Below are 13,904 nucleotides of genomic sequence, written 5' to 3' on the forward strand. Positions count from 1 at the left end.
AATTGTTTTAAATTATAATTTAGTAACGTAGATACGTTTTAATGTTAATAATTGTTTAAGAAGTATGTTAAAATTGGTATAAGGTATAAATCCCAATTTTATAACTTAGCGTAATATTTTCTAAAATCGTATCCGAAACACAACGTATTTCCGGCATCATTTTCGCGCACTTCGTATTTTCACAATTCACATTTCACATGCGTGATGCGGCGATACTAGGAAGAGGCGCATGGTGCGTAAAATAGAGTTTTCGATGCAAAGAAATCTTTATCAGAACCCAGGATGGTATGAAATGTTGTAGTATGCTGTAGCACAGCCTGTGGCCCAGGTCCGCAATCAGAAACTATGATGGTAGCCTAGGTGGTGACGCGACGGTTAGGGATGGTGATTATAAAAGTGTTTAGTTTGAATAAAATCAATATTAATTGCATGTTGATCTAATAACAAGCTTGTTTGCGAATTAGCATCTTTTCCTGAAATAAAAACTTGCTGGGCCAATGTGTACTTTTGTAGAATAAAAAGATCGGTCGTTTGCTTATTAAATTCGTTTCGCCATTTATGGCTGAGTATGTACATACAATATATATATACTTTAAAACGTTACATAAGTATAATTCAAGGAAACTACGCTGTATGAACTCGAAAGTACGGATTATCTCTTTTTAAAGCCAATGTACGTTTTTTTCTTTGCCGAATGTCGAGTATGGTATGTTTCTAGAACTTGATGAATAATATTTACTGCCGAGTACTATACCTACCCTAAATTATGTTGTCTTACTAGTAAGTTAGAAGTTAGTAGGTAAGTATGTGATGAATGATCGTATAGCTTGTCGAGTGTATTCACCATTGTGCACGCTTGTCCAATTATGAAATACCTAAGAAAACAATGCGTCTAAAACTTTTTGACTAAAGAAAAACCGACTCATATAACCATTATGAACACAAAATAAAAGAAACCTTACATACACAAGCAACATAATATCTTGCATATTGTAATGGTTTTGGAGTCGGCTTTTGCTTTGTTAAAAAGTTTTAAGTTTTTTTTATTACTTATAAAATACATCATGATAAAATAAGCCCAATGCAACAAGAATCAAAAGTACCTAGTCATCCTACTTCATGTAGAGGAACTTCCTGCTGCATCTTCGAGATACAACTTCAAACATAAATATTTTTATTATACTGGTATGTTGAAGATAGCTCCAATACCGAACATAACAAAAAGAATGATCAAAATCCTATTAGATTTTCATGAGTTTGCCACTCATTATTCGAAGTTCAAGATTCTATACTAATTAAATTAAAATGGGAATCGTTCTCAAACAGTAGGTAGGTGTCAATAAAATCGGACAAGGGAGTAAAAAAATATCGCTGAATATATGCTTCGTTTAGTATCTTCTATCTACGAACCTTCCTTCTTTGGAGTTAGTTTAAAAATACAAAGCCCGAACATGTTATTATTTACAGTTAATTAGTCATGTTTATCACTCAAATTAAAATCAGATTTTTTAAAACCCTACTGGCTGCACGCTCTTGTCGCCGTTCACTGGTCTAGTACACATTAAACTTCAGTTGTTCGCATTAGTCACAGAGTATTAGAATCCGAGATTACAATACTATGCAAAGTTAAATTAATTAAAACGATTGTTAAATTATTAGAGAATAGAAACTAGTTTGACTTTATTTGCGTTACTTGCGCGCATTTATAATGTTCTAAATCACAAAGTTAATGCACAAGATGTGTGTTTGGAGGCCTATAATCTTACATATTACTTACTCTATGACTAAGAAAAGAAGAATTCTGTCTGTTAGAAGAATAAAAGTGTTGTATTCATTGCAGATGTCCAACACAGGGCAGTGGTAAATAGGCATATATCTATCTCTTCATTTAAGGTATCATGAAGAAAAACAATAAAACTGCAGTTATATTTTATGTTTTATTCTTAACTTAATTACGTCTGCCACCGTAACCACCTTGTGTCGCGGGCTGAGTGAGCTGCAGACCATTAATGTTGTTGAAGTCAAGCATTTTCAACATGTCCTTGGTGTCGGGGTCCACCTCAATGATGTCATGCTCGAGAGCAGAAACCTCAGGCACATAGTTGTCACGCCTCTCACGCTCCTCCTCTTGCAGCTTGATGGAGATCCCTCGCACTTGGGAGTGTCTGAGACGCCTCATCAAGTGGGTGGCAAACCTGCACAATGTTACTCACATTATTATGCTGTGCAAATATTATGTGTGGCCAGTGAAAACTTCACAATATTTCCCAGGAGGGAAAATATTATTCTAAACTAGTTATTTTTGTTTTGTATGTTAACTATTTATTGTTATTTTATGTTTCTGCATAATTCAAAATTCAGTAATTAATAAAACTGTAAGTTATACCAAACACTAGTTGGAAATCAAAGAGGTCACAGCCCCAAGTAGAATGACAAACTAGGTCATAAGGTAGGATCTATGATTTACATACATACAGACCGCTACATAAGTAGCTGAATTAGTTCAAAAGTTTAACTTATATAGTTTAAAAAAAAGGAATCATAAAAATAAGAGGAAACTAATTTACTTCACATAAAAAAATATTTAAAATTAAAATTTATGTGTATAGGCAATTTGAAGTTTTGAATTCAGTTACTTATGTAGCAGACTGTACTTAAACATCATTAACTGACACCTCATTCTGAAGTAAAATCTTTCATGTGGTAGATTTACTATTGAAATGATGTTAATAACTATCTTCCTTCTTATGACTTGTAAGCAGCTAAAAATAATACTTTTTACTACAATATAATTGTTAGTGTTATAAAAACAATAAAATAAATATTATGTAGTGGTAGGTATACATTGTTTTCTCTTTTGAATGGCATTTATAAATTTGAAAACAAAAATGAAATGGAGATATATTAGAGTATAAATACTCTTTTTATTCTAAACCCTAAATTATAACCTTAAAATATGAAGCGTAACTTACGAAGATTGCTTTTTATTTACATTACATTTACATTAGAATAACTATAACTATTGTAACAAATATTTTAAATCAAAAACATAAAAAAGTGTATAAACACTATTTGTAAACCAATGAACATTAGAACACAATTACTAAAAACACGAGAATGGATACTCAGTACTCACCCAGCAATTTTATTACGGAGGGGTTTGGTAGGAATGATAGCAATTTCCTCACATATCCTCTTGTTTGTATCGAAATCAAGAGTCAATCTTGTGTAGTATTTCTCAATGATAATCTTAGCCGCCTTCTTGACGGTCTTAGTCCTGACACGACCCTGTAAATTTAGAAATTATTTGTAAAATAAACACACGTTACTAACAATAAAATATACCTTGCGACGAATCTTGCATCTTTATGTTACATTAACTTATGATTACAATGATACACTACGATTTTATGACAAAATTAAATATTTTACCATGGCTGAAACACTGCCTTCTTTTTTGACAGATACGAAAGAAAGATTTTTTGTTTTCTTCTTGTATTGCCGTATCGGCTAAAAAAAGAACAAGTTATTGTCTATGATATTTTTAAGGATGACATTCTATACCTACCTAAAACATTGAATACATTTTTTCAGTATGCAACACTAACTGTTATAAAATTTAAAAAATCCGCTATTACAGCTAAAATGTTACTCCTTACCCCTAGAGGAAGTATCTACCTACCTTACTTACTTTAAGTTCATACCTTATCTTGCATATGTTATAAACGCTAATGTAAGAAGTAAACATAAGTATTTTTTTTAATTTGAGTGACTTGAGGATTTTTTGGCGAGATTTGTATTTTATTTAAATATTTCGTTAAGTTTAAAGGACTCAAAAAATTACAAAGATATTTAATATTTTCCAATCTATATAAATCAATTGCTGTTGGTTTGCTTCTCTAAAACTCGAGAATGGCTAGAGCGATTTGGATTTTGATCTTATATTTGTGAAAGACCATCATTACATATTTATACACTGCAAAAAAATACAAAAAATGTAGGTGATACGAAGTTCACTGTGTCATCTACTATTCTATAAATATATAAAATAACGATGTAGAGTAATCACTTTTTACAGCTATATTTTTTTTTCAATAGTAGCGTTGCTGCAACTGTCAAAAGTTAAATCTCTACAGCAGTAAGCAGACTCTATAGTTTACTCTATAGTTTATGGATTTCTCCATTTTCTGCTGAAACTGGGTAATTTTTGCCGCGTTAGCCTAAAGCCCACATGCATTAAAAAGTTGCTGTGGTTCGTATCGTTGAGAAAAGATTTCCGGAACAGTGCATTACAATTGACTATCCCACTTATTGTTAATTACATCAACGTATCTAGTCATCAAAGGAAATAAGCCTATAACATCAGCAAAATGTTTTGGGGTAAGTAATGTGCCGGCAAGTACCACCACGTGTTGGCCGTTAGCCCTCCGGGGTGGCACGTTTTTGTCATTACTTTTAAAAGTTTTCATTACTTTTAAAACTGTTTACTGTGCAATTGTCTGGAATTATTTAGATCTTACCAATTTTTTAATGAAAGCACCGGCCCTTGAGGCATGTCAGCTATTGCGAATAGCGCAGTTTTAATTTTACAGAATTAGCTGTCTTTTTCCGGAATTGTGCTGCCTATATAATTTTTGATATGATTCTTAAACGTCGCTAATTAACCTGAAAATGTAAAAATGCTAGCTGCAGGTTGAACTTTCAGTCATCACACACGTTACAAACTTAGATTTGTGATGATCAGATATTAACATGTAGGTACTTCGTCTGCATGGTCATTATCTGGATGTATGTACTATGTTGTTCCAACATTGATCATTAAGCGATATTTATCTAAATATTTTTATTTTAGAGCAGTATTGTTAAACTATGGTACTAAAGTGCCTAGTACTTGATATATTCCTTGCAACAAGTAAAAAAAAATGTGTTTATAAGTGATCATATTTGAACATAAAGGTTGTCTTATGTTGCTGCTAACCACAAAATTACACAATATTTCTCAACATGTGGCTTCAATTTTGTATTGCTTGAATCAAGCTTCTCTTTCTAGAAATAAAGGAAAGCAATTTATTTTTTAGACAAAATTTGGTAAAATAAGGATTACCAATAACTAAGTATTCGATAAACCTTCATGATCTAAAAATAATTTTATATCAATTTGGGATGAGTTAAAAGTATTGTGAATTTTTAGGGTAATCAAGTCAGTAATTCATTTTCGAAAGGCAGTAATGAGTGGATCTACATTCTACTAAGTTTTTACCATCCCACAAGCTGACGCCATGCAAATTGTCATATTGGCAAGAGAATTGCAATCAACTAACAAAAAAATTTTTTTTTTCACCTGGATAGGGTGTCGCAAGTCAATATTACACAATTCACATCTCAAGTATGTTTCTACTAGATCAAAGTAGTGACTAAATAATTATTTTTACCCAGGACTCATTGTGGAGCCAAACAAACGGTACACCCAAGTGGTGGAGAAGCCGTTCCACATTTCCCAGGCTGCTATGGACACATCTACGGGCGACAATGAGTCGTGCCAGGTCATGGTTGTTGTTGACAACAAGAACTTCCTCGTCTGCACGCTGCAGAAGAACAAATGCATTCAGGTGCCGCTCGACTTGTACTTCAAGACCGGTGACTCTATTGCTTTCCTAACCAATGGTAAGACATTTCTTAAATTATTATTTTTTTCCAAATTGGTTCAGTAATTTGTTTTTTAAAATAAAATAACTGGAATGAGTAAGACATCCAAGTAAATAAGATTGCAATTTGCTTGTGATTATTTCTGTAGTGTTTTTATGTTTGGTTTGATTAATTTTGATTTTTTCCATACATATATGTATATGACTGTCAAGGATAGACAGAGGTATAACACCTCGACGCAATAGTTGTAATGCATGCCTATGTCATGACACAGTCTATTTGCTACTAAAACAAGAAAAAAAATTTTTTTTTATCTAAAAATCAACTGTCTGAATAGGCACCAAAAACAAAAAAAAATTTAATATGGTAACCAATTTTGATGTTGGTGACTCATTAAAACAACAAGAAATATGGAAATCATATTTAATTAGTTACCAGTACATGGGTAATGTTAAATATTTTTTTGGCTTTTAGTGGTTTTTGAAGGAGGTTTAATTTCTTTTTTAAAGTTTTGTAACTCATACTTTTATCTATTTTTTATTTTCGACTTTATTAATATAACCATGGAATATAAGTAGATACTATTGTGGAGAATGTTATAGATTTCATACCATTTGATTTGATTCGTAGCATCTAGACATACAATGCATTATTAACAAGTTAAATGTAATTTTTTATTTTTTTAACATGAATACTTTATAACATTGTCAAGTATTGATAGGGTATAAGATCCAGATTGCGCCACCAGATGGCAGAGTTTTCGTCGTACACATTTCCTATAGAATATTAATATTTAAAATGTTGTTATAGGCAAGTGCAATATCCACTTAACGGGTTACCTGGATCCTGAGTTTGAAGACGAGGCATCTGACGAGGATGAGGAAGGTGATGAAGAAGAAGAAGAGGTACCAGTGTTGGTCCCCGCCAAGAACAAGAGAAAATTAGAGAACAACGCTGAAGCCACCAGCAGTAAGAAGGCAAAGGTTAGTTGAGAAGACAACTTTTTTTTTTACTTTTTTTTAGAAACTGTAGAACTGAGAATTTGTTATGTTGTTGTGGATAAAGTATACTTTATGTTGGCTGTATTACAGCTATGAAACAGTATATAATCATTTGTCATTATTGATTCTGTGGAGTAATATTTTTTAATACAGTGGACTGCTCAGAACAATGAGAAGCATAGAAGTAACATTATGACATTTGAGTGTACTCTGTCTTTGACAGCAAGAAATTTAATTGTGTTGTGATCTCTTCTGACATCTTATCGATATCGATAGATGCTTTGTCTATCGGCTATGGTAAATTCAAAGACCTGCTAAAATAAACACTTTTCGGTCAGTCAACTACAAACCGTTGCAAAATGCTATTTTAGATAAAGGTTAAAAAAAGATATCAAAACCCTAATTTGGTATTCAAGTACCAAATGAGGTCTGGGTATATAAAATCACTCGTTAAGAAGCTGTTAAATTACAATAAACTATAGAACTACCGGCTCTCTTCGAGCTAAATTTTATCCAATTTTCATTAGTTATTTACAGCAGTTTCCATGCCTTCCAAAACGTCATTCACACAAAAATGGTTTAGCATTTAGATTATTAAATTAAGAAAATCTTAGAAATTTCGGAAGGAATGGAAACCGCTGTAAGTAACAAACAAGAAATCGGCCGGAATTTCGTTTAGGAGAAAGCCAGTACGCCTTCTGTTCTTTTCTGACTTTCTTAGGGATTAAAAGATACCCTAGAGGTGTGATTTGACAGAAGCTACTAAAATGGGACAATAAAATTAAAACACAGCGGTATCATTCATGTCACATATGTTTGATAACTTATTTCAAAGTTAATAAAACTTTGTCGAAATGCATAGAGCAAACACGGTGCTGTTTTTTCAATGCCAATTGGGACGAGCTATGGCAACGATCCATTTTGCCTCATAGCATCATCTGTGGGGAATCTGCAATGAAACACACTATGAAAATCAGATAGTTTCCTCAACCCCCAGCCTTCGCGCACGGTTTCCAAGTGGCTTTTACCACTTCACCACCGTATATTGAAAGTAAAACGCAATTTATGCAAAATAGTCAACTACAATATATTAACATCTATGTTATCGACAGAATATGCAGAACAACACTATTGAACACGACTACGTAAATTGATAAAAATGAAAAATACTTAATAATTACTGTATCGAATGACCAACAGCAGATTATAATATGACTACAGCGTAATAAAAATTAATTAATAATACTTTTTGCACTTATGTACAGGGTTTAAGCAAATATATTAGGTTTTTTGTTTACTCACCGATGGAAGCTGATGATTTCAGTTTCATTTTCTTTACGACAAGAATGAGATTTACACCCCATAATAACGCAGGCCATTGCTTGTTCATAGGGCTATATTATACTTAAACAGCACTGTGTATTTATTAGAATTAACAACAAAAATATTACAAAACATGCAGCCACTTTTGAAAAGCACGCGCTGAAGTTTTAAAGTGTACGCAAGCCGACCTTAGCAACATAATATTTGTCTCGTTCTTTTCAACTGTTTTGGCCTATTTGAAAAAAAGGACAAGTATATGAGGGTAATTTAGATTCCTTCTATGCTTGTTCTTGTTCTGAGGTGGACTCCATTAACTGCACAAATTTTTGTCTCAAGCCATTCACACATTCTGAAATTCGGATAATTGAATGTATGATGAAGAGATTTTTATTTAAGGCGAAACCTCAAGGTCCATTTTCATACATTTTGTTTCGCCTTTAATCTGGGTAACTAAACAAGTATTGGCAAGTAAAGAATTTAAATTCACGTCTAGTTAGTGATTAGTTCTCGCAGTTGAAAGAAAAATGTAAAATAATTAATAATCATGGATATTTCTGCCTTTAAAATTTCGTCATATTAAATTTTAAAGGCCTAAATATCCATTATTATTAATTATTTTTACATTTTTTCTTCAACTGCGAGAACTAATCACTAACTAGACATGAATTTAAATTCTTTACTTGCCAATACTTGTTTAGTTACCCAGATTAAAGCCGAAACAAAATGTATGAAAATGGACCTTGAGGTATCGCCTTAATTTAGAGTAATTTAGTTTGCCTTTTGTTAAAAAAAAAAAATAATAGGGTACCGGACAAATTTTTGTTCTTTACTATTATCAAATATATACATAATATAAATTATAACACAGAAGGAATTATTAAAATCCGGTAAAAAATCAATAAGTTGTAAGTCTTTGAATTTCGGTGGAAGGGGTAATTTACAGGACACAGAAATACCCACATGTGACGTCATCGGGAATTACGACGCGTGCGAAAGAAAGAGATGAAGCGATATCCCCACATCGCGCCCGCTTCTGCACATTACAATATTTTAAATATGAATTACTCGCTCATTTTTTAACAATTTTTTATGCAGTTTTCGCAGGAGAGCTTCTTTTCGTATTATTAACCGTTACATATAGAATAATGTACAAAATCAAGCACAGGCCGGTCCCCTATTGGGTTAGAAGTTTTTGAGTTTTATTCAAGCTTTCATTGCTACAAGACTCACGGTTACCACAGTATAATTATTATTACTTAGCAGCAAATGAAAACCTGTAGTAATAGCGAGATACGGGCATTATCAGTTGTTTCAACTGCCTGCCTGATGTATATAATAATAATAATAATAATAATCGTGAAACCGTTTAACTAAGGTCCGGCTAATCGAATTTCCACTGTAATAGTATAAATGCTGCAAAGATCTACTGGGTTTTTTCTTTCTTTAACACAAATAAGACGGGTCCCATAAGACTTCACCTTTGTTTTGTCTATTGCATAAAAACGACGCGCATCAGAGTTATTGGAAGAACTAACTCATTTGTAAGATAGAAGTAACCTCAGTTGTTGGATTTTTTTTTCTCTATAGAATATTTGACAGGAGTTAATTGCGCATTCTTTAATTTACAAATTTAGCGCGCTGAAATTTTCGAAACCACTATCATTTATATGAATGAAAACCCAAGTGGTCATATTATTAAAGTATTAGAAACTTGAATTCCTCAGTATTTGTTTGGGTTTGGAGAGATCATTGGCCTCTTTTTTTTGTGGATAATGGAAACCATAGTTAGAGTTGATTCGGAACATTATATGGTAAAGATCCATAATTTGTACAAAATTACACAAGGAATGTTTTGTGCAGTTACCGCAAATTTTACCCATGGCCATTTAGATGAGTACAGTGAGCGAAACAATTCACATTTAAAAAATATTATCATTTAGTATTGATTTCCTATAAAGTATAGTTTAATATAAGATAAACAGATTAGAATCCACACCATATAATCCTTGTTACAGCAAGAAAAAGCTAAACCCAAGAAAGCTGCTGCAGCTGAGAGTTCAGATGAGGATGATGATGAAGATGATGCTGCTGACCAATTGCAGAAGTTGCTGGACGGTGATGAGGTTGACTCTGATGAGAATGACGAGTCTTTCAAAATGAACACCTCTGCGGAAGCAAGTGATGAGTATGTACTAGATAATTATGGAAGTTGTAAAAACTTATTGTAGTAGCTCGTAGTGGTTTTAGCCGTCAATTATAAAATGGTTTTCGATTATGTTATATCAACATTAAGATAGAGCATTGCAACATTAGCAAACTAAAAATATCATTCATATGAATAAAATTATTTTTTGTTACTTTTGTATTTAGTCAGTCTATACATTTTTTGATTGATAACTTTATCCAACAATAAAAAAATTTGCTTTTTTATCATATTATAATTATTGTCATTAGGGATGAGGAAGATTCCGATGAAGAAGAGGAAGAGGAAGAAGATGCCGATGAGGCGAATGAGAAAGAATCCTCTGAGGAAGCGGAGACTACCCTCGACACCAGCAAGGATGACTCCAAGATCGACATGTCCAAACTGACCAAGTCGCAGAAACGACGCCTCAAGAAGAAACAAAAGGCACAGGAAAAAAAACAACCGCAAGTAAACGGTGTTGAGAAAGCTAAGGTGCATATTACAAATATTACATTTTATTATTTGAACATCTTTCTAAGGTTTTTCTACTTTGTGGTATATTTATTTGACACCATGATATTTTTGTATGGAAGTTTTGTAATTTTGATGAAGTTAATGTTTAATGCACAACAAGAATCATTACTATGTGATGCAGATAACAATCACAAGGAAGTTTACTATGCATTGGGATAGTCAATGTTTAGGATAACAAAAAAATAAAATGGTCTGCTATCCTAGAATTTTGCCTTTGACATTGTCTAATATATTTTGAGTTATCAGTTATCAGCAATGTTTTTTTATAATATGAACAGAAGGAAAAGCCCGAAGCAAAGGCTGAGAAGAAAAAGCCAGAAAAGAAAGAGCAGCAGGAGGCCCCAGCAGACAAGAAAGAAAAGAAAAGCCTCAGCGGTGGTGTTCAGATCGAGGACTTGAAAGTTGGCAATGGACCTGTTGCAAAGCCCGGCAAAACTGTCATGGTTAGTCATTTGAAATGTAAATTAATAGCTTTATTTATTTTTGATAGTAGTAAAAGTAAATATTCCAATCATTGTTACGATATGAACACATTGACTTCGCCGTAAACTAATGATCTAACCATTGCGGCCGCCTCGCACGAAGGGTATCGGCGCGACGCGAGTCGGTGAGACATTCTCAGATAGGCACGTATTAGTTATGTCCTGGCCGCACGCGCAACGCACCCAAAAAACACAATAGTTAACTGAGCCGCAGTCAACGTGTTAGGAACATTCCAAATTTATCACATTGATATTTTATTTTGTAGGTGTACTACGAAGGTCGCCTGAAGCAAAACAACAAAATGTTTGATAACTGCGTCAAAGGGCCTGGGTTCAAATTCCGTTTGGGTGGTAAGGAAGTAATCAGTGGCTGGGATATTGGTGTCAACGGTATGAAGGTTGGAGGCAAAAGGAAGATCATCTGCCCACCTGCAATGGCGTAAGTTTATAAATTCTCATTTATCTAATGCTGCTAAGTAATAATACTATGTATTTCATGCTAGACAATTCATTTTGTTTTCAATTTGTTACAAAACAATATGCCAGTAATAAATTAAAATATTGTATTTTATGTACACATATCAAGCATGTATTTCATTTCACAGATATGGAGCAAAAGGGTCCCCACCAGTGATCCCACCAAACTCGACCCTTGTGTTTGAAGTAGAGCTTAAAAATGTCAAGTGATTTGTTTAAAATTACTTTCGTATTTGTTCCAAGCCAGTTATGGACTGCGGTGTATTCATAAATGCTGGTGTGTGATTGCCATTGAAAGAATGTACAGTGTGTGTCTACTTTTGTCTCTAGCATGTATTTTGCCCTCTGTTCCATTTTTCTCGATTATATAATAAAACATTATCCGCCTGCTGGGGCAGTTAGGTGAAACTTAATTTGTCACACACTAGCAAATATATTTAAGTAAAGATAAATACTGATAATAAGACGTAACAGACTTTTTGAAACCTACCATTTTGTCTTGTCTATGCCAATGGTAGCTAACCACCCAGTGACTTCCCATATACATAGGAAATGTACTTTGTCCATAGTTACAGTGTTCAGTATAAAATTTCAGGTTCTTATATGATGGCATAGGATGACACACACTTAATGCAAATATATAGTGTCTGTAACAATGTTCAAGAAATGCTGTTGCAGACACTATTTGTTAGGACTTTTCATTATAAGTTAAATGTAAGGTATGTCATAAGGATTAAACTTGACGAAATTATAATGACTTACTGATGCTGAATTTATTTTCTGAAAACAATGTCGCTTACTGGGTGCCCTTTTATGAATCCAATTCTAAGAGTAGCTATTTTTTTACTTTAATTTTTGAACTGAATTGATTATAAAAGTGCACAGGTGCGATCTATGTGCAAGTTTTGTCCCAATATGGCCAAAGTTCAATAGCAATAGTATTTAAATACTGATTACATCTATGACTATGCATGTATTGATTAATAAATACCACATAAAATACCATCATGTATGATTGCACAAAACATGTTTCATTTCTTCAGCTCAGTTTAAATAAAATTACAAATTGAATACATATTTTTGTTTTATTTATAGTTTTACAAACTTATGGAAATGTAGACAGTTATTTATTCATTTGAATTGAATAGATACTTAGTATCTTAAATGAAATGCTGCACAATGATGGTACCTCTTTGTAATCTTTATCATTAATTAATATCTAACACAATACTATTATATGGTATAATAAGCAGTAGGAAGTGCCTTAGAACTTTCTAGAGACAATAACAAGGTTAATATTTGATAGTATTGAAAATATAGTCTCGCGGTCACTTTGGGTGGATAATTCCAAGTTAATTAAATTATAACTTAAAATAAAATGCGTCAATCTGCTTTTATTCTGTTGTCTGGTGTATTAGTTTCATTTTGTGCTTGTGTGTCTTGTTCCTTGTCATCTTGTTTTCGTTTGAACATACAAACGCCTCCTTCACATTGGAATGGAAATTCTGTCTTTACGTTTCCATCCGCGTCCTTGACTGCCCATGGGTTCCAAAAGCGAAGCACGTAGGGTTGTATAAACTTGTGCCACAGGAACAAAAGAACTGGAATTATAAAGCACGGAACGCACACCATATTTAATTGTATGTCAAGCAACTACTGCACAAGGATATTGACGAAACTATTGAAATTTGACCTTGCTTTTATTATTTTTTATGATTCCAATGCATGAGTTCGAGATTGGGTTTTTGACAATTGACGTCCTAAAGAAAACTTGACACTTGACAGTGACGTTACAAATGAGTGATGTCAAACGTCATCTAAACACCATAAACTTTTTTTTTTTTTTGGTTTGATTTACTCCTTAAGGAGGTACCATAAACTACGATATTTTTTATGATGAAAGGAATTCGAACCCGTATACATACTTCCTAATCGATTTAATTTATCATTATATTACCATACATGTAATGAGATGTTCCTGAGTACATATACATGTGTACATGCGGGACCTGCGAGCAATTCATAGTCTCCTATATTTTTCTACCTGAATGCACTTCACAGTCAGGCTATAACTAATGTCGAGTTTTGTATGCGCCATTTCGGCTTGTCGTTATTTCGAGCTCTTTATGTTGTAAGAATCGGATGGTTAAAATAGCTAGGTTTTTATTTTAGATTCCTTTCAATCAATTTCCGAAAATATATCAAAAATCGTTTAGCCGTTTTAAGACAGACTAGGCAGTAGGTATGCGTCTTTTG

The 13,904-nt window shown here is 33.1% G+C and overlaps 3 protein-coding genes across 3 annotated transcripts; 1 reads left to right on the top strand and 2 right to left on the bottom strand.

The window, feature by feature from the left end:
* Window positions 1-1,918: 1,918 nt before the first annotated feature.
* On the bottom strand, window positions 1,919-3,598 carry LOC115442753 (40S ribosomal protein S17). Its single transcript, XM_030167906.2, has 3 exons — window positions 3,433-3,598; window positions 3,137-3,288; window positions 1,919-2,195 (listed from the first exon to the last, which is right to left on the bottom strand). Exons 1-3 carry the CDS (start codon window positions 3,433-3,435, stop codon window positions 1,949-1,951), a joined length of 402 nt encoding a protein of 133 aa, XP_030023766.1. The 5' UTR covers window positions 3,436-3,598; the 3' UTR covers window positions 1,919-1,948.
* A 525-nt stretch (window positions 3,599-4,123) lies between these two features.
* Window positions 4,124-12,723, top strand: LOC115442730 (46 kDa FK506-binding nuclear protein). Its single transcript, XM_030167878.2, has 8 exons — window positions 4,124-4,380; window positions 5,437-5,664; window positions 6,457-6,629; window positions 9,986-10,155; window positions 10,425-10,647; window positions 10,968-11,132; window positions 11,438-11,610; window positions 11,777-12,723. The coding sequence occupies exons 1-8, from the start codon at window positions 4,371-4,373 to the stop codon at window positions 11,856-11,858; spliced, it is 1,224 nt and encodes a 407-aa protein (XP_030023738.1). The 5' UTR covers window positions 4,124-4,370; the 3' UTR covers window positions 11,859-12,723.
* LOC115442743 (UPF0729 protein AAEL015238) lies at window positions 12,715-13,420 on the bottom strand. The gene has a single exon (XM_030167893.2). The coding sequence runs from the start codon at window positions 13,278-13,280 to the stop codon at window positions 13,032-13,034; it is 249 nt and encodes an 82-aa protein (XP_030023753.2). The 5' UTR covers window positions 13,281-13,420; the 3' UTR covers window positions 12,715-13,031.
* Window positions 13,421-13,904: the final 484 nt, after the last annotated feature.

Source organism: Manduca sexta, chromosome 8, assembly GCF_014839805.1.
Source record: "Manduca sexta isolate Smith_Timp_Sample1 chromosome 8, JHU_Msex_v1.0, whole genome shotgun sequence".
NCBI classification, from domain to species: domain Eukaryota; kingdom Metazoa; phylum Arthropoda; class Insecta; order Lepidoptera; family Sphingidae; genus Manduca; species Manduca sexta.

What these genes read in the sequence shown, in the direction of transcription:
- LOC115442730 (XM_030167878.2), top strand. An exon ending in ACGGTGTTGAGAAAGCTAAG is followed by an intron (nt 10,648 to 10,967) that starts GTGCATATTACA and finishes TAATATGAACAG; the next exon opens with AAGGAAAAGCCCGAAGCAAA. An exon ending in ATCTGCCCACCTGCAATGGC is followed by an intron (nt 11,611 to 11,776) that starts GTAAGTTTATAA and finishes TTCATTTCACAG; the next exon opens with ATATGGAGCAAAAGGGTCCC.
- LOC115442743 (XM_030167893.2), bottom strand. Translation starts at nt 13,280, where the DNA reads ATGGTGTGCGTTCCGTGCTTTATAATTCCAGTTCTTTTGTTCCTGTGG.
- LOC115442753 (XM_030167906.2), bottom strand. An exon ending in CTCCGTAATAAAATTGCTGG is followed by an intron (nt 2,196 to 3,136) that starts GTGAGTACTGAG and finishes AACATTGTGCAG; the next exon opens with GTTTGCCACCCACTTGATGA.